The 27,420-nt window shown below is 35.5% G+C and overlaps 1 protein-coding gene and 1 non-coding gene across 3 annotated transcripts in view; one reads left to right on the top strand and one right to left on the bottom strand.

The window, feature by feature from the left end:
- Positions 1 to 763: 763 nt before the first annotated feature.
- The window catches only part of LOC110998260 (lutropin-choriogonadotropic hormone receptor), a 105,886-nt gene continuing 79,229 nt past the window's right edge, over positions 764 to 27,420 (bottom strand). For both annotated transcript variants that reach the window (XM_022266813.2, XM_022266812.2), the window contains 11 exons: positions 23,796 to 23,864; positions 23,238 to 23,378; positions 17,104 to 17,244; positions 13,671 to 13,736; positions 13,337 to 13,480; positions 10,987 to 11,058; positions 9,743 to 9,869; positions 8,262 to 8,433; positions 5,847 to 5,951; positions 4,489 to 4,683; positions 764 to 3,690 (listed from right to left, as the gene is read on the bottom strand). In XM_022266813.2, coding sequence (XP_022122505.2) covers positions 2,324 to 3,690; positions 4,489 to 4,683; positions 5,847 to 5,951; positions 8,262 to 8,433; positions 9,743 to 9,869; positions 10,987 to 11,058; positions 13,337 to 13,480; positions 13,671 to 13,736; positions 17,104 to 17,244; positions 23,238 to 23,378; positions 23,796 to 23,864 — 2,599 coding nt within the window. In that variant the 3' untranslated portion in view covers positions 764 to 2,323. The remainder of the gene's footprint in view (positions 3,691 to 4,488; positions 4,684 to 5,846; positions 5,952 to 8,261; positions 8,434 to 9,742; positions 9,870 to 10,986; positions 11,059 to 13,336; positions 13,481 to 13,670; positions 13,737 to 17,103; positions 17,245 to 23,237; positions 23,379 to 23,795; positions 23,865 to 27,420) is intronic.
- LOC123690315 lies at positions 18,476 to 18,594 on the top strand. Its single transcript, XR_006751002.1, has one exon. It is a non-coding gene; the product is annotated as a 5S ribosomal RNA (ribosomal RNA).

Consider the following 27,420-nt stretch of genomic DNA (forward strand, 5'->3'; position numbering starts at 1 on the left):
ATATTGAATATATGAGGGACAAATGAGATAAGCATTGCTATTCTGAAGATCCGATTGCAATTCTAACGCAATCTCGAAGTAAGCACCGCTATTTTTGGATGTAACTAAATAAAACTTATCTCTTAGTAGTATTCATGAAACATAACCTATGAATGGATCTTTCAAAATAGCAATGCTCATCTCATTTGTTCCTCAAATTTACAGTAATAGAGCAGTGTTGAACTAGTACTTTAGCGTGGGATTCTCATCACTGAGGTCATGGGTTCGAACCCCAGCTGTGCATCGATGGACGTTCTATGTGTTAGTTTACACTCTGTGTTAGTGAAGAAAATATCGTGAGGAAACCGGCTCGCTTTAGACCCAAACCCTTTCTTTTGTCAACTAGTGAACTGTGGAGTCGACTCCCGGTATTATCCCTCGGAAAAACTAATTTCTAAAGTTTAAAGTCGGTTAGCCTATGAGGCTACTCTTTAGCCACATAGGCCGACCACGCATTTCCTAGAAAGGGTATCTTTAGGCTGCCTAGGCTGTGACGACAGCTTTTTTTTAGGTGTTTCCTAGGCTCGTTAGCTCCTCAATTCTTAAAAAACTTGAATATCTTGGGCATCAACTGTCCCTCCCTGCTGCCCCATGTCATTCCTAATCAGTTAGGAATCTAATAGAGGTTAATAAAACAGACATATACATACTGGTAGGCAAATAAAAGCAAAGATTTTTCAATACTTTAATTTTACTGTAAAACCAGTCATTCATACATTTTACGTACTAAATAATATCTATTAATAAATAGAAAATGTATTCTAACAAATAAATTATTATTATTATTAAAATAACAATCATGCCTACGGTACAACATCGTAAATTATTCTTGTCACTAAAACATGATGCACACGGGCCACGCGAATTTATTTTAAATTTTCATTCACAAAAATACAAACATTATCCTTACTATGTCAAGTGTCAAAAATTAAATAAGATACACATTATCGCTACTGTGTATACCCTCTGCAAACATATAAAGATATCAAGATCATAGAAGACAGCATTGAGTAAGCGAAACCTTTGTTAACTGGGATCTCTGCAACAGACTGGTTCCATCTCTTGGTATCGCCAACGACCTTGGCCTTCCGCGTCACTCATATCCCCAAAGAAACCAAGTTCTTGCAGAACACTTGGGTTGATCACCCTCGCAAGACTAAATATAAACCAATTACTTACGTCCCATCTGGATTCTAATTGCATGTTGAGCGTTTTAACTTTAGCTTACTTTTCTTTCTTCCTTTTATTTAACAATAATTATTCAAACATAATTATAGTTAAATCAGCATACTATCAGCCGATTAATCTGAGGATCTTTAAAAACCTGGATGAATACGCTATTTCATATATGGTCCTTCGAGCCGGAGTGTATTCGGTGAACTAAGAATGATTTATTCTTTATGATTCAAGGCTAATTCGCACCAACGCGACCTTATTAAAAAATTAACAACTCTACAATATAAAATCCTAGTTTGTATATAGTAATTTAAATAACATTGTTAAATACTGTTTCAAATATTCACATCAAAATTTACAAATAATATCACTTCATACATTTAATTCTATACTCATATATTTTACTATAACACACTTACTTAATAATACTGTACATAATTATTTGTCATGTTGGCTTATCTACGTTTGAGGGTAGTTTCAAAGTTGGCTCTTCATGCGACAGCGATAATGGACGGTAGTTTAAGACACATCTATTTTTTTGATAGAGCCAAGAGCTGCAATGGCGACTGTACTCTCGTATCAGATAATGATGTTTAATGCTGTGGGCTATTAAATAAAAATAACGAACTAATGAATTCAATTAATTACACTTTGAAACAGCAAACATAAACAGAATCTTTAACGATGTACAGGCGCCAAAATACTAAAAGATCTTTAAAAATATATATATCTTTTGGGAATTTCCATTTTCAATAATAACAAGAACTGTCCAGATCCAATAACATTCAGTAACTTTTTAAAATATATCCGATATTGTTTATGGTTTTTATTACATCTGAAAACCCCACATCGGCTTAATTTTTGGTACCTACATATTATATCTTATCCATAAATATATGTAACAAAACAATTTATTTAACACTATATTATGTACTATATTTATATACAATTAAAACATGGGGGCTCCCACATAAAGTCTTTATTAAGTTTAAACTGTATTTCGTGTTGTTTGTCATGGTTACTTAGTAATTTTCTAATTGTCTATGGTCATATTCTGTTCACTGTGGCCACCAACCTAATACTAATCTGTGATAAACGTTTTGCTAATTTATTTTAAGTCACACTCTTCTGGCTGAATCTCCGTTTCAGCCGCTGATGGTATGGTATGCAAAAGACGTGGTGGTGGCAAAGCGACAGGCGAAGCCGGGGGCTCATCTGCCACAATCGCTGGCTGTCGTGTTAGTCGAGGTCTGGAGCCAGTGGTCGTTGCGCTACCGCCTGACCTGGATGTCCTCCAAGTCCCAGTGGATGCCGTCGCGTTGGACCCAGACGAATCATTACGAGATGAGGACAGGTTGGAGTCCTGCGAGGTTTTTCTTGCTACGAGCCAGGACGCGGCTCTCCGCGGTGGGGGAGGGGGACGGCCGTAGGTCCGCCAAGAGTCTGAACGGGACGAAGAAAATTCCACTGATGAAGACACTGAACCAGTGCGAGCTGGTGCTGTCGGGACCTGGCGTGGAGTAGGAGGTGCTGGGGTGGTGGATCGACGTCCACAGGCTCGAAGCCAACGTAGGAGCCTTTCACCGCTCGCTTCTCCAGAAGCAGTATTCGTATTAGTTTCACTGACAACAGGAGCGCTTGTTGGCAACAGTCTTCGACAGGCACACGTCGTCCCATGTTGTCCCCTGGACGATCTTTCCGCCAAACTGTTAGTGTTAGCCGGAGTCTGTCTATTACTGAAGTTAGACGAATGCCTACACCTTCCTATACCTCTGGTAACTCTTGACTCCTCTATCGCTTTACACACCAGAGCACAGTCCTTCTTAAACTGCTTCGTCAGGATCGCATACAGAAACGGATTGCAGCAAGAATTTAATGGCAGAACAAATACAGTGAAGACTTTGGCTTCCTCCAATGATACCAATTGCGCTCCAAACGCCGCAGTCAAAGCGAAGAACGCTATAGGGGACCAGCACAAGAAATCCGTGAAGACCAGAAGAGCCATTCGTTTTGCTATCCGAGAGTCGTTTGAGTTCCAAGCCTGCGATCCGCGGATCGCGCAGTACATTTTAAGGTAGCATCCAAGCAGGACCAGGAAAGCGATTCCGTTGATAACCAATAGAGCGACCACGTAGCTGAGGGAGACGGCTGTACTGGTCTCAAAGGGAAGGCAGACAGCGAATTTTCTATAGTCCGACACGCCCAACAGTGGTAAGGAAGCCGCTGTCAGTGAAAACGCCCATCCAGCCGCCATCACAACAGCAGCGTGTCTGAGAGACAATCTCTTGTTTAAATGCATGGCGTGGGTGATCGCGTAGTTTCTTTCCAGGGTTATAACAGCGAGGGTGTAAACAGAGAGTTCGGAAGAGAGCACTCCTAAAAATCCAGCGAGGCGGCATCCGCCAGACATTTGCCAGGCGATGGCATGAGCTCGAAATTCTCCCAAAGTACCAGCGTCGACCACCGCTAGGAAACCTGAAGATTGAAGGGATATTATTAAATATTCCGTTTGATTTTTTTTATAATGATAAAACAATTGCTGCTGTGGTCTCTTGTAGTGTGTCCAGCTCTGTGGAACACTCTGATCCTCAGCATAATGCTGAGACCAATTCCAACCACAGCACACACGCATTACATATGTATCATATATGTATTATATTATGTGAGAGACTGGTCTCTGTAACAGGAGACCTTAGTGACAGATAGCCAGCCTCTCCATCACCAGACCGGAACACGTACAATCAGGTCATTGTCATATAATATACAATAGAAGAAAAAAGTAAATGCCAAAAGAACTACTAGGATAAAGTACCCGTTATTTATTTATTTATTTATTTAATTATAAGTCTAACCATCTATCTGACAGCTACTTAATACATATTATTATACAAAATACAAATGCAATACACAAAGCCAAAACAGATTACACAGATTAACAAATTATGTATTAAAAAACAGAAAACAAGCATTAAAAGACAAAGTTACATTTAAAAGAAAAACAAAAGAATAAAATTAAAAACTGCAAATTTAAAAAAAAGCAACAAATAATACTAAGAATTTATTAATATCTACTACTTAAGTAAAAAACTACTACTTAAAAAATCGGAGTCTTCCCGCTTCTCAAAGTACTTCTTGACATCTCTCTTTTTGAGGTAGGAAAGATCAATTTGAAGCACAAATGTGAAATTCAAGGTTTGCAGACTATACAACATTACAGAACATAACAAGAATTTTCAAAGCAAGAAAAACATTTTAAAATTTTAAACTATTTACCCAAATAGATTCCCATGAAGAAGTCAGCGGCAGCCAGATTCGTCACCAAGAACCTGGGTACGTCTATACGGCTTCTGCTGAACACCAAGACGAACACCACGGTACCGTTCCCCAACAGCGCGAGTAGGAACACGGCCCATACACCGCACCGAAGTGTCCACCAGTCAAATAGGTCCACGCAAGGAAGGAATGGGCCTGAATAAATTTAAGCAATACTTAAGTTCGGTGGTGGTAGGTAGATGTTAAAAAAAAAAAACACAAATAGGGGGGAAAAAAAATTATATATATATAAATGGAAAAAAAAATATACAAAAGGAGAAAAAGGGAGGAGAGAAAAAAAAATTATAATAATAATTAAAAAAAAAAAAAAAGACTAATTACTAGTGTGGTGTGTAATTATTTACATTTTAATGTGTGTTAAGTAAACAGAGAGAGTCGTGAAAGCGGCAGTCGCTAGACGGGGCGCGGTGAAAAGGCCTAGCTGTTACCCGCCCTCGTCTCAGTCAGTGGGCCCTGGTGGTTTTAGTGGGTATGGGGTCATCGTATTTTACGGCCTTGACCCCCACACTCCCCGCGCCACTTAACAACTTGCCCAGGCGCGGGCGCCCGTAATCGGGTTTCCCCAGGTAAAAAAAAAAAAAAAGGTAGATGTTCAAATAAACGAAAAAAAAAACAAAAAACTTTGAAGCTAACTGTCATCTGCTTTTCATCTTTTTTTTAGTGAAACTTTTCTAGATGAGGATAATTTTTTTAGAAAACGTCACGAATGTGTGCAGCGTTTTTGTCAACGAAAAGGGACACAGCGATTGAGAGAGAGTGAGAAAGGGAGATCGAGAAACAATACACGCTGTTGGTTGATGTGCTAAAGGACTCAGTTTCCGCTTCTAAGACCTTGAAGTGGTCCTTTATTTAAAAGCTTTAAATAATAATAATACATCGTTTATTTGCAAGGAAGTGGTACATTTAGATCTTTTATTTTGAACTCTTGGTACTTCGATCTACAGTAGAACTCCAATTATCCGAATCTCAAAAAATTGCCCGAAAGCGTTTGAAGACCGCAAAACAGCTTACATTGACGGAGATGTTTAAAAAACAATGATTTTTATTTCTAAACTTGTACATAAGTACATTTTATTTATATTTAAAACATGTGAAAATTTCATGTTTCTTTCATTTAATTCAATAAAAAAAATAGTGCAATATCGAAACGTAGCTTTTATTCTTTCTAATGGCAACTTTAAAAAAAATCCGATTATCCGAATATTTGATTATCCGAATGGGTCCCCATTAATTCGGATAATTGGAGTTATACTGTATGTAACTTGAGTTTCAAAGTATGAAGAATGTTCTAAAAATACCTGGTAGTGGTAAACAGCGAACTTGTCTTCCAGCTGAACGAACCTCAACTCCACTCCAGGTCCCAGGTGCCGGTAGACGAGAGCCACGTTCGCCTGTTGCGTTTACTGCAATATTTGCATAGGTTTTATATAACGTCCATTTTGTGGTAGAGAGAAACTAAACATGCAGGAAATGGAAATATGCTGGTCCTGCTCCAAAGGCAATCATCACACACACACACATCACATCACATCACATCACATCACCCAGCCTTGACAAAATCTATTGGTTGCTGATCTAATTTTACATATTTTTCTTATTTTTTGTTGTATAATACTACAAACGCATTATTTTATGATAATCTCACACACTGTTTTATAGCTTTTTTATTACAGTTTAATGTATAATATTCTACAGTTACGATATTTGTAAATATATGAGGAACATGTATACTAACAATACAATAATATATCTGTATAGTAATTTTATGCTGGGAGTACATTTTCTTCACATATAATTATTTAATTAATTTATACAAATATTGTAAATATTAAAAAGAGTATGTGTGGAGTTTCTTGCCCAAAACTACCTTTTGGAAGAGGTAAGTAGAATCATCTTTATATATCGATGAGAAGGGATGCCTACAGGTTCAATTTTAATGACGTGGAATAAATGATACCTGTCTATCTTATTTATTTAGTCCTCCTACAGCTAACATAAATTATACATAATGACACACAAATACATTGAGAATATAGCCAAATATGGAATACATGATATATTTAACAATAAAAAGATTTAAAAAAGGGAATAAACAATCAAAAAATATTTTTTAATACAGTTGCTCAAAAAGTGGCATATTGCAGGGAGGTATAGCGTTCGGAAAGTGGGCTATTACACACTCGTGCTTTTTCTTTGCCATTCCCGCACTCGTGCGTTTTCTTTGCCAACTGTCAAAACAATGTGTATTAAAAAGAAAAAACCAACCACGAAGGTTTTATTAAAAAGATTCATAGAAGTTTTTATGATATATGATTTCTAAATATTATAAAAATTGGATTCAATAAGGTCGGTTAGGTTTCTTTTCATTTCTTATCAATTAAAAAAATATTAAAAAGAATTTTATAATATATACAAATACGTATTTTTAAAAAGTTTACTAATAATTGGATTCAATAAGTTAGGTTAGGTTTATTTTATTTCATATCAATAAAAAAATATTAAAAAGAAAAAACTAACTATGAAGTTTTTACTAAAAAAAATCACAGAAGTTTTTATGATTCATTCAAATATTTTTAAAAGAAGCTACTATTTGTTTCAATATCAGATTTAATGATTGGACTCAATGAGTTAGATTTGGTTTTCTTTCAATAAAAATAGTTTACTGAAGAATTGGCTGTATGGGCCAAGTTCCCTTTGCCTACCCAGAATGGGTGAAGAAAAGAAAAATCAAGCTTTGCTCATATTCTTTGCGGTTGGCGCCATTTTCCAAAAATGTTCTTTCGAGTTGAGTTATTTGTTGCACAAAATGAGTAATTTCGACGATATTTTATTTGAATGAATACCACCCGAACGCAGTATAATTGCACAAAATGCTTCGGAGAACAATTTACCGGAAACATATAAGTCGCTACATATCTACGTGCAACGAATTTATTCCGTAGAGAGAATAGAAAAAAAGCAAATAGTTTAATTAAATTGCTTAATTTTTTCGCAACTGTATTAAAAATAGTCGTTCAGTACACGTGCGGTACCGTCATTGCAACTTGTCCCGACTGTCAACCCTCACCTTCGGCTGCGCCTCGGCTCGGGTAGACATTCGTCGGAACTCGTTGCAATGACAGGCTTTCCGCACTTGTAATGAAATATACTATAATACATTTGACTAATTGTGATTTAATTTATTTAACTAAGCTTAAATTAGTTGTAGTTATTATGTTCCATAATAAACGTATTTTATCAATTTTTATACTTTATGTAACGTTTAAAAGTTGCATTATAGGTGGTCTAATTGGAATAAATGATTTGTGAACTGTTGATTCGAACTAATAATGTAAAATGTAAATAAAGATAAATTTGCGCGCCATTGTGTATGGCAGAATATGTGATTTACGATTGTACCACCTTAACATTTTGTACCATATTCTTGTACATGTTATTCAATAAATTTTAAATTTGGCGCCATCAGCAATTATAGAATACATCACTTGTTGTCTATGATCTATCCATATCTATGATTTCTGATTAACAATAAAATATAATTAACACAGTGATTAATAAAATACTCGTTTCATTTAACAATACACATTAATAATATTTATTTATTTCTCACAAAAACTTACAAAACTTCATAACATGATATGTTACTGTAAAGTATCTAAATAATTGTCATTCTTCTTTGGAGTAATTGTTTTAACACATTAGAAAATACTTACAATAATGTGGCCATATGTCAGTGGCATTCGCCCAGGCTGCTAAGTCCACATGTGCTGGGGGAAGCAGAACCAGATCACTGAATCCCTCTCTCTCCCATTCCTCACCACTTCCCGTCTCCTCCATAAGTGGAAGGAACTCGCAGCAGTGGTAAGCGTAGGAGAGGACCAGGGTCTAGAGTTTGGAACGTCAAGATATATATCATATACAGTCAAAATCTGTTATAACGACATTGAAGGGACTACTCATATTTAGTCGTTATAACCGATAGTCGTAATAGCCGATAACATATTTATTAAGAACCTAATAACCGAGGAATTCAGCCGGGACCATTGATGTTGGTCAATATAACCGGTATGTTCTTCTAAACGATGTCGTCGAAAACGGTGACTGTATATCATATTATGTATATATCACCAACGTAAGGTTTTCCCAGCTGTTCACCAATGGGCTTTCTGCCTATGTGCATTTAATATTCGTTCGAAGAAGGAAAACATCGAGAGGAATGTCTTGCCTTAGACCCAAAAAGTCGACGACGTATCAGGCACAGGCTCAGCCTTTATAGGCAAGTAAGTGTACTAAGTGACACTTACTTGCCTATTCGATTGACAAATGATCATGGATTCAGAAATCTGAGGCCCAGTTTTAGAAAGGTTTAAGTAAGAGCCACTGATTTTGTATTTATTGATGACCTCACAAATGGGTTAGAACTAACTTCGAATACCTTTTAATCACTACATATTATAAAACAAAGTCGCTTTCTCTGTCCCTATGTCCCTTTGTATGCTTAAATCTTTGAAACTACGCAACGGATTTTGATGCGAGTTTTATCAAAATAATGTACTAAGTATTGTACACATTGAAAAGGTCTACAGAAAAGTCCGTGAAGATATGTCTATCTCTTATGGATAACCCATATTTTTATATACAACGTTCACAGATTTTCTGTAGTGTATTTAGTATCAGCATTGCACCCGGGCGAAGCCAGGGTGGGTCGCTAGTATAACTTATTCTTATAAGTACTCTTGTACTCTCCAGAAAGGGATATCCATATCTAATAAAAGATTAAACCGATTTTGATGAAACTTTTACCTTAGTTGGAATACCTGATATGATTTTTATTACTTAATTAGTTTCAATATTTTATATTTCAACTTGTAATTAATTTTATAATAATTAAGAATTCTGGATTAAGCTCAGCCTGAAGCTGTTATTTTAAACCCTAATTCCAGACTTAAGTATCTCTCCCGTATGTCAAAATCCAATATTGTTCTCATCTGGTCATCTCATAGTGCCTTCTTTCAAAGGTTGGAGATCTGGTCTGGACTGGCTTCATCTAGTGGTAATATTAAGTAAAGTTGTTCTCGTTTAATGATTTCAACGCCATCTGGTAACCCAGTAGGTAGTTTATCATTTTCCCTAACCCCAGCGAGAGCTAATCTCTCTCTCTCTATCTAAAATGACAGAAGAGCGTGTACTTTACTTGTATCCTGGGGAATAGTTCTGGAGGGTGGAAGTGGCGTAGATTTGGATTATTGTGGGCCTTCAAGTGGAGGAGTTTCTGCAGACCACTGGCTGGTAGGCTGGGAAACACATTGTTGCCTACATTCCTAAAATTAAATATGATTTATTAGATCTGGTGTATTTAACAAATGCTATGATTAGTGATTACTCACACACATATAAATACACAATATTAAACAGTTATAGATACAAATATTTAAACTATTTCTTTTAGTATAGGAACTGCATAACCAGTCAGTTAACTCAACGGACAATTAAAAATGTCTGTTCATTATTTCCATACAACTATATGACCAGATTTTAAGTGATACCATGCACACTCAATGCCAGAGAGACTCGCGAGTGCGTTGCCGGCCTTTATTTCCATACACTCATATGACCAGATTTTAAGTGATACCACGGATACTCAATGCCAGGGAGGCTCGCGAGTGAGTTGCCGGCCTTTATTTCCATACAATCATATTACCAGATTTTAAGTGATACCATGGACACTCAATGCCAGTGAGGCTCGCGAGTGCGTTGCCGGCCTTTATTTCCATACACTCATATGACCAGATTTTAAGTGATACCACGGATACTCAATGCCAGAGAGGCTCGCGAGTGCGTTGCCGGCCTTTATTTCCATACAACTATATCACCAGATTTTAAGTGATACCATGCACACTCAATGCCAGAGAGACTCGCGAGTGCGTTGCCGGCCTTTTTTTTCCATACAACTATATTACCACATTTTATGTGATACCACGGATACTCAATGCCAGAGAGGATCGCGAGTGCGTTGGCGGCCTTTATTTCCATACAACTATATTACCACATTTTATGTGATACCACGGATACTCAATGCCAGAGAGGATCGCGAGTGCGTTGGCGGCCTTTATTTCCATACAACTATATGTCCAGATTTTAAGTGATACAATGGACACTCAATGCCAGAGAGGCTCGCGAGTGCGTTGCCGGCCTTTATTTCCATACAAATATATGACCAGATTTTAAGTGATACCATGCACACTCAATGCCAGAGAGGCTCGCGAGTGCGTTGCCGGCCTTTATTTCCATACAACTATATTACCACATTTTATGTGATACCACGGATACTCAATGCCAGAGAGGATCGCGAGTGTTACTGTATATGTTACAATTGCTTTTAAATATAAATCTTAAGTATAAATATATTTAGGTGTGAGAAACTTCTCTTATACTTACAAGTCTTCCAATTTAGTGATCGGGACGAACGCCTCTAAATCTATATGTTCGATTTGATTGTCTTCCAGGTCTCTGTAATACAATAAATCATACTGTTTAGTTACAGGCATATATATAACATTTATTACTACGAGTATACAATCGTTAAAAAAACATTTATCTACCCCCTACCAACTCTTAAAAACCCCTCAAGATGTGATTGCCCCTTTATGTATAAGTGGGGGGGACCCCCTTAGCATCACTGCTGCTTATTAGTATTTTCAATTCATACTTCAATGAAGTCTCAGAACTAAATCGTATCATTAAAACTTCGTAAATAACATTAAATCTGTAAGACAAGTTTCGTAACTAACGAACATATTTTGCATAACCGGAACTCGAATACAAAAGCGACAATTATTCTAAGGATAAATAATCCTTCTGAATTAATGTATTTCTATTCAAATATTCTATCTTAATAATTATTAATAATGCGATAGAAAATATAATACCTACACCTAATATGGCAATAAATACTTTTACATAAAAACTTTTTTGTTTGTAAACTTTTTTATTTTATTTCAACTTTTTAATTATTTTGAATTTGGAATAAAAAAAAAAACATTTTGCACCATTTCACATACTTATTTTTTGTGTACATTATCAAATAACAATACGGGTGTTAAAGAATGTTCGTATATATTCACAACAAAGTAAACTCAATTATTTGTATACATTGATAATCAAATGTCATATGTTATTATTTATATATATGTAAATTCTTTACTGGTTTTGGAAGATTCCACCTACATTCTACCTTTTTGCCATAATAAGGGTTTATAATAATTTACCGAAAGCACTAAAAGATTTTCCGACTAGCCATTAAAAATCGACTTGTTGTTATTACTTTTAGATATAATGTTTATTCAATATATGATTAATTGCGTAAGACACTGTAGTTGATATAAATTTAATAATGTACGATACAAACTATATAAGAATTGACCAATTCATATAACTAATAATGTAAAACGTAAAATTCCTTTAAGGACAAATTTCCGCGCTATTGTGTGGAAGGATATGAGAACTAATGATTGTACCACCTTACACATTTTTGTAGCATAATAAATTCTTGCAACAAACTATTATTATTATTACATACAACATATAAATATTTCGATAGACGTCAAACTTGTGATGTTAATTTTTTATTTCAATATAAATCTATACATTGATGTTTCCGTTTTTCATGAGGTTAAAATAAAAACGAAAACATGGTGGTGTTGCGCGGCAAAAACTCATGTGTGGAAAAAAGTCAACAACCTCTGTCAATTGTCACTTGATATGAATTGCACAGAAAACTTATTGCATGTTATTGCTGACACTCCCGATATTTGCGAAAGATTAAAAAGTATTCAATTCCTATAATTACATACATTAATATTTATGGGTCATTGTTGAGATAAATGAAATTGCAGATTACCAAATTTAAAATTTAGGTCGACTCGAAGATAATTCATGTCCATAACAGGCGATCATTGGTATCGTAATTGCCATCTTTAATTTGTAATATTGTCTTTGGTGGCAATACTACAGCATAGATTGCCACGTGAAATTAGCAGGAATGTGTTGGTCCTTTATTTCCTAACGCCATTCTCATGCGTTAAAAAGGGATAAAACTATATTTGTTACGTTACGTAGAATCGCTGACTTTGACAAACACGAAACAATTGCAACTAAAATGCTTAAATGCATTGAAATTTAATAAATGAGAAAAGCACATGAGTGAAACATAGATGTCTCTTTCACTCATATACATAAGTCATGTAACGCGAGACTTTGTAGATGGTTTGTATGCTTTAGTTCTTCTATTCCTGTAAGCTAGGCACGATCAGAGTAGATATCACCAGTATCATCGTCCTTTTATGAAACCCTCCATGCTTCTGTGTAAGGAGGAGGAATGGATTCGAAGGAATATATTAAAAAACGTATTTTGTATTTTTGAAGTGAAACTTCTTTAGACACATGTGGGTAATTTTTTTACGAAACGTCACGAAGATGTGCAGCGTTCTGTCGTGAGAAAAATAAATGCACGCTATTGGTTGATGTATTCGTTGAGTAGTAAGAACATTATATGAAAATTTTGTCACATAACATCTTGTGCAGTAAACGCATATTTTTTTTTATTTATGCTTTCATTAGCTCGTATACAGTGTGAATATAGATATACAAATACCTAGATGCTGTGATCATATGGTGGTATATAATCATCTATTGGTTTTACCTTAGTTATAATTAATTTACAAAGAAGTTTCGTTTCTGACATATGTGTATATACTTTGTACGCACGAACTTTTCTTGTTCTACTTACAGTAATTGAAGCCGGTTGGTTTGCAAGAATGCATCAGATGGTATCTTCTTGATGCGGTTCCTAGCCAGCATCAGATCGTGAAGGCGTCGCAAACCTCTCAACGCACCATTCCCAATCGTCGTTATTTTGTTATCTGACAAATCCCTGTAATTAAAAATATTGAAATAACATTTGTTCATACATTACAGAGGAAAAACATACATCTTTCTATGTCTAGTGGATCTGAGTTCATTAAAAAAAATCGGAAAGCTACTAACTAGCAATAAACTCTCTGCCACTCTTTGTAATCGCCAAGATTTTTTTGCCTATATTCAAATACTAATATAATACTCACAGGACCCGAAGTTCCGAACATTCATGAAGATCAGGTACTTCGTCCAGTTGGTTTGATCTTACATCCCTGAAAAAAAAAACAATATGGGATATTGGTTTGAAATTGGAAATACATACGTCAAAAATACCGGAGGTTAGCATAGCGTTATTTAGAGGTCGCGTTAGATTTCTAGACATCTCGTATAACCTCCATTTATCCTGAATACAACAGCAAGAGTTAGAAAAAACTCGAACTAATAAATCCTTTTGTAGAAACACATCTTTTTACAAAAAAAAAATATTACCAATGACTGCCCTAGTATTAGAGAATTAAAAGCATTGTGTTCATTTAGATAACTCGAGAGATATAGATAAGATATATAGAGAAATAAATAGATAGATGATTTGAAACCTAGAAGATTCTAACAGAAGAAATGAAGATGCAGTTCGAACAGAGGTATAATCCCGGAGGATCTCTGATTCAGCTGTGGAGAAGCCCCCTCTGGGCATCCACCAGCAAAACATGTATCATTCCATGGTGAACGCACAGACTGCTCTTCGTTATCTTGGCAACTCTTAAAGGCCGGCAACGCAGCATTGAGAGTGTCCAAAACCGTATCACTTAAAATCAGGCGAGATGATATAACAATAAAGATTTGAAACATCGTATCGTATATTCCTATTAAAATTCTCGCTTAATAGCGATCAATCAACCTGATTGCATATTGCATTGTTGGCAGGACGCTTACAGCCCACTCACTAAATTATAGTACAGAAATAATCTAATTACTATGAGAGATACAAGCAATACCCGCGTGCTTGACTGCTTACGTAGGAAGTAAAATTTAAAAGTTTTATACAGGTACAGAATTCTTCGTATTTCATTCACTAAAGGCAGCTGTTTCGGAAGTGAAACTCTTAAGGCGCATGAGGATAATTTTCTTAAGGATGAAACGTCACGAAGATGTGCAGCGTTGGAAGAAAAGGGAGAGAGTGATAGAGACCGATTGAGAGAGAGTGAGAAAGGGAATCAAGAAAAAGTACACGCTATTGGTTGATGTTTTCGTTTAGTAGTTAAATATAAGAACTTTAGATGGCAAGTGCAAAACTTTGAAACAGTTACATTCATTGGAAGGAAACGCGATTTCAGTTTTTAATTCTCAGTCTCTCTCTATTAGGTACTCGATAAAATATCTTCACATTGAACAATCTTTCCGGATCTTAGAGACGCTCATCACAAAGCTCATCAAAATGCCATTCCTTCCTCTGACCTTTCTCTGACGAGATTTAGAAAATTTAGGGGTGATGGACCTTTTTTCTGCTACACTATTTGCTTCCATTTTCAAATTCAAGTCGATACCTTTTCCATACTTCTAGACAAAATTTGAAAAGTTTTATGGCATTTGAAAGATCACCTTTCAAATGCTTTAGAGTTTAGACTGTGCTTTAGAGGCTGCATCGATATTAAGTAGGATCTTAGAAATTACATCCTCTATCATTTAATGCACCTCAATCACCCAGGAACCGTACAGTTACATCACAATTTTTACACTATTATAAACATAATCAAACATATGATCCGTTGGAATGTCAATGTTATTATTTTATATATAGACCAACACTACATTTTCATATATTATAACTGAATTAAATGATAACATTATGAGCTTGGATAATTCAAATTTGAATATGATTATTACGTTGTGATATGAGGGATTGATTAGATCTTTGTAATTGAATTGCAGCTCGGATATAGAACGACGTTTTAAGCCTTGACTAGTTTAAGCTATCGCGGAATCTTAATAATATTTAATACTCCTTCTACTAAGAATATCCATAGCGCAAAATCACCTGCATCATCAACCCCACATTTACACCATCACACAACACTGCCAAATTAGATATTAATATGCTTAATATATTAATAATTTTATTGTACTGTCTTTTATTAACATATTTACACATTTAAAGAAAAAAATTCAATAATACATAGCTCATCATTCAGGTAAAAAAGTGTCTTTCTTTAAGTTTTTATCCCTTTTGTAAATGTTTGAACGTTTTTGTGTATACCATCATTGGCTATGTTTTATGTTACTTTAATTTTAAGGTTAGTTATTAGGTATATTTTTATGTATTATGTTATTTGTATTGAATAAAGTATTGTTTTAAGTTATACTATAATAGTGCATCTCGGCATATTAGAACCTATCGTTAATTCTTGTGCCTATTATTATGAGCAGTCTTGTCTTCGCTAGAGAACACCTACTTGGCTATTTCCAAGATTTACCTTTTAAAATAGCGTATGAACATTCTGTTTAGAATCTTGACATAACCGCGCATCTGCTTTAGTTGCTAATTTGCCCCATGTTGTTTACGTATTAATCAATACGATTAATCTTCATTGAACAAGAAGTGCGGTCGAGTCGGAGTAGGGAATTAAATCTAAAACCGGTTCTGGCACATGCGCACGGGCACACCACGCGATCTCCCAAGCCTGATAGGGTGGACTAGTGGCTATAGCAATTAAATAAAACGTTACTAATAATAAGAGAAAATATATAATCAATCTATAAATGACAACGCACATCAATAGAAAAGAGAAACATAATCCAAATTCAAACGTAGGTAGTGCATCATAGACAATTATATGTTTTTTTTTTTTTTGAATCACTGACCACTGTAATTACCATCCTCGGCCTAGGACGTATTGCTACGTTCTAAACCTACACAGTTTCCTTTCTATAGTTCCATGCCCTCTGCATACTATAGAAATTCAACCGTGCCCACCATGTACGGTTTAAGCACTCGCCCGGTACCGTACAACCCTACCAAAGGCCGAGGATAAATTGAAAACTTATCCTTGAACCGGGAATCGAACCCAGTACCCCTCACCACAGCGGCCACATACAAAGACTGCTAGGCTATCAGGCCCTAGACAATTATATGACGACAGCACCTTCCAACAAAGCCAAGGTTATAATCTCGCAGGAGACGCCCTTGTGCAGGCGCGAGAAAGCCATTTCGCCAAAACAGCCCGGTAATATATAATAATAGCTTACGGGCAATCTTTGTTTACCTTTGAAGTGTTTATGTAAAATGAGAGAAGCGAAAGACTGATGATTAACATGATTTTGAATGGTCATTAATGGAGTATTTAATATCATTTCCTTGATCTAGTTAGTTAGTTTTGTTTCTAAAAACATCACGAAAGATATGCAGATATCTGAAGCCCACACTTTCTGGGTCTCATACTGCCTTCTTCATGTTTTCCTTCATCATACGATAAACGACAAAAGACATTGGACCACAAGCTTAGGGATATGAGTCAATCAGACAGTCCAATCCTTTTTTTTTTATAGAACAGGGGGCAAACGGGCAGGAGGCTCACCTGATGTAAAGCAAAACTTTTCTCCATTCTAGCATATTCCCTACAAGAAAAAGAGTAGGTTACTTACAATGCCCGTAGCTGAGGTACATGGGCACATAAATGGGTTGGCAGCTTGGTGAGTCTTGCACGGTCCACTCGGAGCGTCCGAAGACGTGTAGATCCGTTCAGTGATGGAACATCAGGTAGACCACGGGCTTCTGATAGGATACTGGAAAGATATCATTTAATATCAGGTAATTATTAACGTCTTAGTATTGTCTTTTATTAAAATAACTATTACACATTTAAAGAAAAACACTTTTTTACGGATTAAAATTTTTGCACTCGCGAGCCCTCTGACATCGAGAGTGTCCATGTTCTATAAAAATAAAATAAAGTTATGTATTATTGTATTTAAACATAATTTTAAATTTAACCGACGTTTTGTGTGCTTTACAGCGTGCGTGGTCACGGTGACTGAAGACAAAGGTTAAATGTCAAAAAGTATGACAGCTGTAGAAAATGTTGTATTATCTGTATTTATTTCCCCGGAGTTGGTATCGACAAAAAGATGTAGGGTTTCTGCAGAAATTGCTCACGGTCTCCTCCATTTTCACGGATTGTTATGTTTAAATAGTGATAAGTTTAAATACATAACTTTAATCCGTAAAAAGTGTTTTTCTTTAAATATTAACGTCTTCTTAAAACTCCTAATTTCGAACGTAGGTAAAATTAATTGTTCTAAATTCAAATTGAAGGTGAATACGACTGTTATTTATGTAAATGCTAGTAATTATATTTTATAAGTTATATTTATTAAAATAATACGCGAATTAAACCTGGTCGAAGGTTTAGTTCAGCTGCTAAACTAATGTGACCCTGTTCCATAACCGACTCTTACAAATATGGTTTATCAGTTAATTACATTTTATAGACTAATTAAACGCGCGTATATGGGATTGGAGCTTGTTAAAATATTTTTAGAATATAGACATTATAGTCAGAAGCATTTTAAATATCATTTAATTTAAATTGACGTGCGACTCTCATACCTGAGGTCGTAGGTTCGATCCCCGGCTGTGCAGTAATGGACTTTCTTTCTATGTGCGCAATTAACATTTGCGTGAACGGTGAAGGAAAACATCGTGAGGAAACCGACATGTCTCAGAAATAAAAAGTCGACGACGTGTGTCAGGCACTGAAGCCTGATCACTTACTTGCCTATTAGATTTAAAAAATGATCATGAAACAGATTCAAAAATCTGAGGCTAAGAACTAAAGAGGTTGTAGCGCCACTTTTTATATTATTTTTTATCAAATACAATTTTTTTTTGAACGAACGTCAAAAGTTCCTATACGCGCGTTGCGAAAGGGCGCTAGACGGAAAAAATTAAGACTAAAAATTGTAACGATACTTTTTTGCTATAGTTGAATTATTTTATATTTTCGTAACAGCAACCGCCAACGTCCATACCACGTTGAATACACCGGTTCTCGTCCGATCACCGAAGTTAAGCAACGTCGGGCGAGGTCAGTACTTGGATGGGTGACCGCCTGGGAACACCTCGTGATGTTGGCTTTTTTTTCTTTGCGTCTTATATTTTTATCTTTTTTTTGCGTATTTTTGGAATCACTGAACTAATTTAGTCTTGTTTTCGTTTCGAGAGATCAAACGTACATCAGAATCCCTGACAATAAGGGGCCCCGAGTTTCCTCGCAAAATACCATTAAATCATCAACTAACTTTAAAACATATTCATTATATCAATTTAAAAATAATGTTTCAGGAAAATATCATGAAATTCTGTGAATTCAAAACTTTGTGAACCAAATGAGAGAGAGAGAAAATGAAAACATCTGAATAACGAAATTCAAAATATGCTCATTATTGCCACATAATTTATATTTAGGTTATTTTAAGCCATCTCAAGCTTGTACAACGCTTTGGTTAGAAGTATGTTGGAGTGTAACTCGGCTGTTTGGGCTCCGCATGAAGCTAAATACTGCCTTATGTTGGAGCGCATACAGAATAAATTTGCACGACACCTCTATAACAGACTGTATGGCGTCTATCCTTACTATCCTTTAATGTACCCAACATTATTTGTATTAGGGATGGTGGGGTACAACAAATTGGAACCCAGATGGGACTTACGGTACTCCAGGAACCGGGCTTCTTAGTACCTATGGGATATGTGCGACGGCGAAGGCCTAGGTTATTTGCGATACCAAAGGCAAGAATCAGTCTGTTGCACAGATCCCCGTTATCCAGGACGTTGCGCCTACTAAATGCTGTCTCCGATACTATCGACATATTTGTATGTTCGCAGACTGAATGCACAGTAGCGATATTGTGTAAATTATGTGTCTAATTTTTATGTACATTATTATATTTTTATTTACTATTATATTTTTATTAAGTGTTTGTTAGAAACTACTGTATTTTATTTCAGGGGTCGTTGATTTCTTTGAGAAAATTGATAAAGAAAATGGAAAACTGAAATGTCATCTCCTTTTCAAGTTTATCGACATGTCGGAAATTATTCATGACTTTGCGTCACACGCCGGATGTAGGTTTTACGTGTGATAAGGCAGATTATACACTAAAATATTTTACGACTGACAAAAGTTATAAAAAAATAACTAAGACAAGGATTTAAAACTAAGCTTCTAACACTAGAGCTGGTGTTTTCCTCGCTCAACCAATTCGACTTAGGGTCCTTCAAGAAAAGAGCATACCAATTCTTAATAGGCCGACAACGCACTCGCAAGCCCTCTGGCATTGAGAGTGTCCATGGACGGCGGTATCACTTAACATCAGGTGAGCCTCCTGCCCGTTTGCCCCCTGTTCTACAAAAAAAGCCTATTTCATTTATAGATATAGTCTGGCGAAGTCTGTCCTTACGGTCTGACCAACGACAACATGCCTATTTCTTTTTATATACAGCCGACATTCCTTTACCGATACTTCGACATATAACTCAAACGTAAAATAATTTATTCATATAGTGTAACCAAATATATATGAAAATCAACAAAAAAGGTGTTTAATGTTTCTAAATTTACATTTGCTACCAGTTCACAAGTCAATAGCGTAGAGCTAGCAAGAAGAACTAACTAAAACTCTTCGCCACTATATTGAAAGTATGTTTGTATTGATACGTTGTTTAGTTCCACGGTCTTTAATTACGAAAAAAAACAGTCGTAGCTTCAAATCGCGGCGGTTAAACCGCTGGTTGGTAAAACCCCTTCAACTAACGACATTGTCAAGTTGTGTCCGAGAAACACATTAAGTGGTATTTGTAGCGGGGTCAAGCGAGTGCCATCTTATCGTGTAATGACTTTAGCTCTTAATGTTTTGTCTTGATATGTGATAATATGAAACACTTTAAACGAACCCCTCACAGCGTTGAGGCAGTTCAGGTATTACGTAAGCACTAAAGGGGGGAGGATTATATGTGCTCTAAATGAATCTCATGTTGTCAAGTGCTTGTCACATTAACAATTGTATTTTGTGTTTGTTTTTACCAATGTATCAGTGTGCTGAGCTTTGGCAAACTTTATCAATAAAAAAAAATTAAAAAAAAAAGTATTTACATTTTTACACATATAACCCACACATTGTCTATGCTTTATAACGAAATGCATTTTCGAGGATTCATACAAAAATTTTAGTACAATTATTTTTGAGAGTTTTGCTTACTTTTGCTGACAAGGGCGGAAGGGGGGGGGGGGATAAATTCCAGTAAATCAGCTTACGTAATTGAACGGCCCCCTTCGAGCGCCACCAGTATCAGTAATACGTGTCAGACCTGCTACTAATAATATTAATTAAAGACAGTTAATAAAATATTCACATTTTTTTATACCTATCTGCAATCAGCCTTTTGGCTTTTACAAGATTTTATAAGCAATTAGATGCAATTAAATGATTTTGTTCGAAGGAAAAAATAATGGCTTCGCAACGCAAGTGGACGGGTATTGTAAGTGTGGAAGAGTTGCTACATCTGGCGCAGGACGAGACACGCTTCAGGAAACTGACGGCCAACCTCCAGTAATGGAGAGGCACTTGAAGAAGAAGAAGAAGAAATGATTTTGTAGCAAATCCAAAAAAATATTTTTCTTCCATAGCTCGCAAACTATCAAACTGCGCCATGTTGGCCTTCTCAGCCGAAATATGCAGTTTCCAAAAGGGGGTTGACATCTGAAGTCTCCTTTTTTATTGTTCTTCATTTCTCGACGGTGGTATTTCCCAAATATTTGTGGACTTACTACAGCTTAGATTTGTTATAAATTTCTTTCTGTATCATTGATAGATACCCCTTCACGCGAAGGCCTCATAGAGATCTATCCATGGGTTTCTTTCTCTATTCGCTTCCTGCTAACGCTTCGCAAAACGGACCAAATTTGAGTCTAGTTACGGAAATTGAGCCCACCTACCGGCTAATGCTTATATTCTATCTATCTTTAAGACACCTTCCTCTTTTTCTTCTACTTGGTCCTTATCATAGTTGTATTTAAAGTTACACTTTTATCTGTGCATATAGCTTTGTGTCTCTCCTATTGTCACTTCTGTTTCCGGTCTATACCTTTGTTTCTTAAGTCCTATTACTTTATATGGAAATCTAAATTCACTGTCAACATTTACCAATCGCACTACAACCTGGAACGCACCCCCTTCTCTTCCTAAGAAATCTTCAAGTTTCTTGGGAAGAAGAGAAGTACTCCGTCGGAGCCTTATTTATAATACAACCATTATTCCAACTTAAAATTCATAAAAATGTTACTAAAACAATGCTAGCTAAAGCGAAAGCTAATCAAAAATAGCATGATAAAAATAAGACACTTATTGCAGTTTATTTATTGGATTTTTAAACTTTAGAAATAAAGGTTTATTCGAGTGTAAATATTATCTGAAGTGCGGTGCAAAAGACAGCCGGGAAAAGAGGTCAACCACTTTATTGCTTCAGCAAAGGAATCGGTTTTCGTTATAATTTTATCGCTATTTTAGATTTGTGTCAAGGAAATTACAGGTAGAATTCTCGCATTCGTTATGTTTCCGACTAGTTATTTTTGCTCTCAAACATCACGTGTTACGTAATATCTGGATTCGAGATGAATACTAAGACTTCCATAAGGACACAAACGTGTTCATACTATTGTTTTTTTTAATTTTTAATCATAGAACAGGGGGCAAACGGGCAGAAGGCTCATCTGATGTTAAGTGATACTAAGATAGTTACAGGTAAAAAATCTACTTTCGGCACTTTGTTACAATAGTATCTTTTGGAAAACTTTAGAAAAACTTGGAAATTGGAAACCAGACGGGACTAACAGTCGGCCTGAAACTCTTGAGGTGGGTAGTGTGCAACCCATGTATGCTCCAAGAAATGGGTATCTTTGTGCCAATAGGACATTAGATATATGCCGACAGCGAAGGCCTTAGGTTATTTGAAGGACCAGGATATCTAGGGACAGAACCAGTTGTACATGTCCCTGTTATCAAAGACGTTGCTACTGAATGCTGTCTCCGACATATATGGACATATTTGTATGTTCGCAGAATGAATTTACAGTAGCGCTACTGTGTTGTGTATATTATTATAGGCATTATCGTATTGGCATAGTCTGTAAGGATGTATGTATTTTTTTGTAATAAAGAATAAATAAATTAATATTATAAATACAACCAGTATGTATATACAATACAATACCCTAGTTTTAAAATAACCTTCACAAGTTTATTTCCATCTGAACTTCTGAAACAGCTAGTGGTAAACAGAGACAGAACGTCGCCACAGATTGGAAAACAAAAGTTGTAAAACTTTTGTAAACAAGATATTTTCAACTAAGTTGCAAACTTTGAATTTAGAACGCAAAGACATACATTTTTAATCTGTGTAGCGTTGAGTAAAGCGAAATTAGAGGCCAGATTTATGTTTTTTTTGTAACTACCGCCATGTTTATTTTTTATAATACATGTGTCTTTCTAACGCCTAGACCCAATAACCGATCTCGATCCATTTTTGAGCATCTGCCATGGACATCTTATTCCTAATATTGTTAAAAGTTTTTCAATAAATAATCGACGTATTGTAATTGCCATCTATCGATACCAGCTAACCATGGTAGATCGGATCGGTGTATGTGGATAGACCTTTCTATGAAAATGACAGTTCAGCTGTGCCAATATCCTATCTTAAGATTTAAGATTCTACTTACAGTGTGGTTAGTCTGGGCAGGTGTTCAACCGCCTGTGGGTGCAATCGAGAAAGGGGATTCCCCCGAAGTTCCAGACGGGTCAGCCGCGAACACGTCTGCAACCCCATAGCGACTTCCTCTATTCTGTTGTTTGCTAATGACCTGCATTCAAAATCCAGATGAATATAGGAAGCTTCTATATATATATTAGCCTAGAGGCTTTAGTCTGCGACTGTCATCTGTGAGATCGTAGGTTCAATTTCCGGTTGTGCACCAATGCATTTGACATTCACTCTAACATTGAAGAAAAACATCGTGAGGAAACTTGCCTTAGATCGATGGTGTGTGTAAGGCATAAGAGGTTGACTACCTACTTACCTATTAGACTAACAAATTAGTATGAGATCCAGACCTCAGCATTCCCTTTTGTATCCTTGTCATTTATTACATTAGATAAATTAATATCCTTTTGGGACAAATTTGCACGCCATTATGTGTGGCAGAACTTTAGATTGTGCCACCATGTTATTTTGGTACAATATTCTTGCAAAAAAAAAAAATGTTATGTTTGCTACTTACAAATCTTCTAACATTGGTAGTAGGTGGATGGCAGGTGGCAACTCCGTCAGCAGGTTATCTTCAAGACGTCTGTAGAACAGAATATTAATTTATTCCGCACTGTTCACTCTCTCTTTGTCTCTTTCTATACGTTGTGATAGAAAGAGACAAAGTTAATGTTAAAGTGATTTGTATTTATCAACTCAAAATTGTACAACTGAGTTTAACTGTAAGACAATTATACTTAATAAATATAAGAGTAGATATAGATAAGAGAGTTACTAAAACTAAAAGTTTGTCTTTATCTACGGCTGATTTATCTGCCATTTTGAATCCAGTGAACAAGCTATCTCTTACAACTTAATTACTAACATCGATGAAAATATTTTTTTTTATAGAACAGGCGGCAAGCAGGCTCACGTGATGTTAAGTGATACCGCCGACCATGGACACTCCTGATGCTAGAAGGCTCGCGAGTGCGTTTCCGGCCTTTTAAGAATTTTTATAATATAATATTGATGTGTTGTACAAGTCTGCCAACTAATCACCTTATCATCAATTATGTTTTCATTTATATTCGCGGGGCTATTTCTGTATTTGTTAATAAAACAAAAACCCCAGAGAGGTGACAATGAACTGAATATAGCTAGCACAGATAGAAGGTAGACTTTAAATATGTGAAGGATTAAGGGGAAGAAGGAGAAAGGGTGCCCTAATATATATACCAGGAAACGAATGGAGAAGGGTTAGAGATATGTGGGAAAAGCTGAAGCCCCCTGCAGGGATTCCGATCAATGGTACTCAAGGATGTCAGGATATCGATTAAAAAAAATGTGTACATAACATATCGTAACGCCATATCCCGCTAGGACCCCACGGACCAAGGATCTCGACACCGAATGGGACAAAATCATATATTCGTAACCATATATTCAAGATTTGTCGGAAGATTGGAAATAAACAGGTTTTATTATTATGTATGTATGTTGGGAAATTCATAATAATACTGAATTATTCCAACAAGCGGTATTTATATATAATAAATAAAATTGCGGCCCTTTCAAGAGAAATAGAGGTATTCAGTATGATAAATGTTTTCGTAACGTATCGTACGGGAAAAAATGGCTACAAAATCTTATAATTATTTTCAATTTGCGGGACTTAGGTTCCCCATGGTTAGCCATTACTAATAAAGAACATTTACTCTTTACAAATCACTTGTCAATTTTAGAGTATGCTACTGTTATCTGGTCACCACATTACACACGTGTATAATTTTTTTTATAGAACAGGGGGCAAACGGGCAGAAGGCTCACCTGATGTTAAGTGATACCGCCGCCCATGGACACTCCTGATGCTAGAGGGCTCGCGAGTGCGTTGCCGGCCTTTTAAGAATTTGTACGCTCTTTTCTATTAAAACAGTTCAAAAACGTTTCTTTAGAATGCTTTGCAATCGTCTACACTTACTACTACTCGTGTACGTTAAATACGTACATACGTAGCCTACGTACGTACGTATAACGTTTGGACTATTTCAATTTGAATACTTCTAAAACTCCGACGTGACTTCATTGATCTAGTTTATTTAAATAAAATATTCACTCTAATCCTATTTCACCATGCCTCCTGCTGATAGAGGACAATTCTTTGTTTTTAATTAATTTCATTCTTTATTTCTGAAGATGTCATATGGAACTTGGTGTAATGGTTGCAGCTCCTTACAAACGTTATGTAAAAGAAAAAACTTGGCGATTAAAAAGAGTAGCGGAGAGTTTATTACCAGTTCTTGTCTTTTGTTCTACGCCATTGAGAAATGGCAGTAAATGTAAAATAAGAAACATTTTTATATATTTCTTTTTTTGACGTTCATAAGTGTACATTGTATATGTATGAATAAATGATTTTTGACTTTAATTGTTTTTTTTTACATTATATACTTATATTACATTAAATAATACATTATAATTACTATTTATAATATAAGTATATATTATATACTTCCTTTTGTGAAGGAATACAAAAAATAGACTTAAATACTTTCCAGACTATAAAATAATTCCTATCGTAAACAAAGGCTCAAGATGAAATAAATCATGAATATTATCTCAGTGGGTGCAAATAAAGTGAAAAATTGCATCCCCTGCGTTATTAATAGCGAGTGTAAGAAATATGGCTCATAGCTGATTTAAGACTGTTTTATAAATCTTATTTATTACTAGAAACCCGCAATTTCGTCTATGCAGTATTAATAATTGTCCAAATGATGTAGCGTGAAAGATATATTTTATCTACTTTATGCCAGAAGCGATAGAAGTATCTATTTTCATTTAGAAATCAATTTATTCCTACCAAATGTGCATTTGAAATAAATTATTAATGATTATTGTAGTTATGGTTTACTATTTTGACTATAATACACATTAGATATATATATATTGAGGTGGGCTTTTCTGTAATAAAAATATTTCCCTCATACATATGTATATAACTTTAACGGTTTTGGCAGCGCACGCCGTAGACTTTGTTACTTACTTGAAAATTAAAATTATAATTTAGAAAAAAAAAACAAACCCAAATAAAAAACGTTTTGGAACATTTATATTATAATTATTTTCTATTTATCATATTTTTAATTATTATTAGTACTTCGAAGGTTAAGAATATTTAAAAATATTAATTAACAAAATTACATACACAATCGTGGTAAGTATTTAAAATCACTGTTTCCTACGGAAAATACCTATTTAAATCCGCTCTAAAAGACTAACTATTTGTGACCAATACAAACTGAATTTGGTACTTAAAAAAGACAATTCTCAAATATACAAATCGAACAGAATTACACGTAGCAGGGATAGCCTCCTTTTTTAAGATGGTTAAAAATAGAATTTGCTTGTTATATCGTAAAGCCTAACATACAAAAAACTATATAAATCGTATGATTTATAGCTTTAAACTTTAATCTTTTGTCTTTAAAATTGAACCCATCAACCCTGAACCATCACTAACTGGACGTCGTTATCTTCAGCTGCCATAATGTCCGAAATGGGTTCTAGCACGACTGGCTTTTATTGCTGACACAATTGTCTTATCTAGATTATCGTACTGATGGGCGTGGTAAAACAAAAAAAAAGAGGGGGCATCTTTATAGGTGTTGTCTACATTTTTTAATGGGACAGACTAAGGCATTTAAACTCAAATGATTTTTTTTTGGAGATAGTAATAATAATAAAGACCATTTATTTCCAACAACCTAAAATAACAATTTTATCTTATAACTATTCATCTAAAATTATTAGAGCTTCATGAAGGGTAAATGCCTCCTCTAGTTCAATACATGATTTGCTATTTTTGAAGTGAAACTTTTATGACATCGTCTCAAATTTTTTGGTCTATGTGGCGCATGTCGCGTGACGGTCGGCCGCGGAGTAGGGATAAAGTGAAAGGCGCTCGTCATAGCAGCCAAGGCCAATATGGCGGCGCACATATTTCGCAGCAGCTGACCGTGTAGTGTATAGACTATTATTCATTTGTGCCAGTGCTCCACGCTATTTTAATATGTGTATATAATCTAAATAATTGTTAAGTATTATGTATGTCGTACTCTCTAAGACACAGAATTCAATAAAAATATTAGTTGGAGACT

The sequence above is a fragment of the Pieris rapae genome, chromosome 23, assembly GCF_905147795.1.
Source record: "Pieris rapae chromosome 23, ilPieRapa1.1, whole genome shotgun sequence".
Classification (NCBI taxonomy): domain Eukaryota; kingdom Metazoa; phylum Arthropoda; class Insecta; order Lepidoptera; family Pieridae; genus Pieris; species Pieris rapae.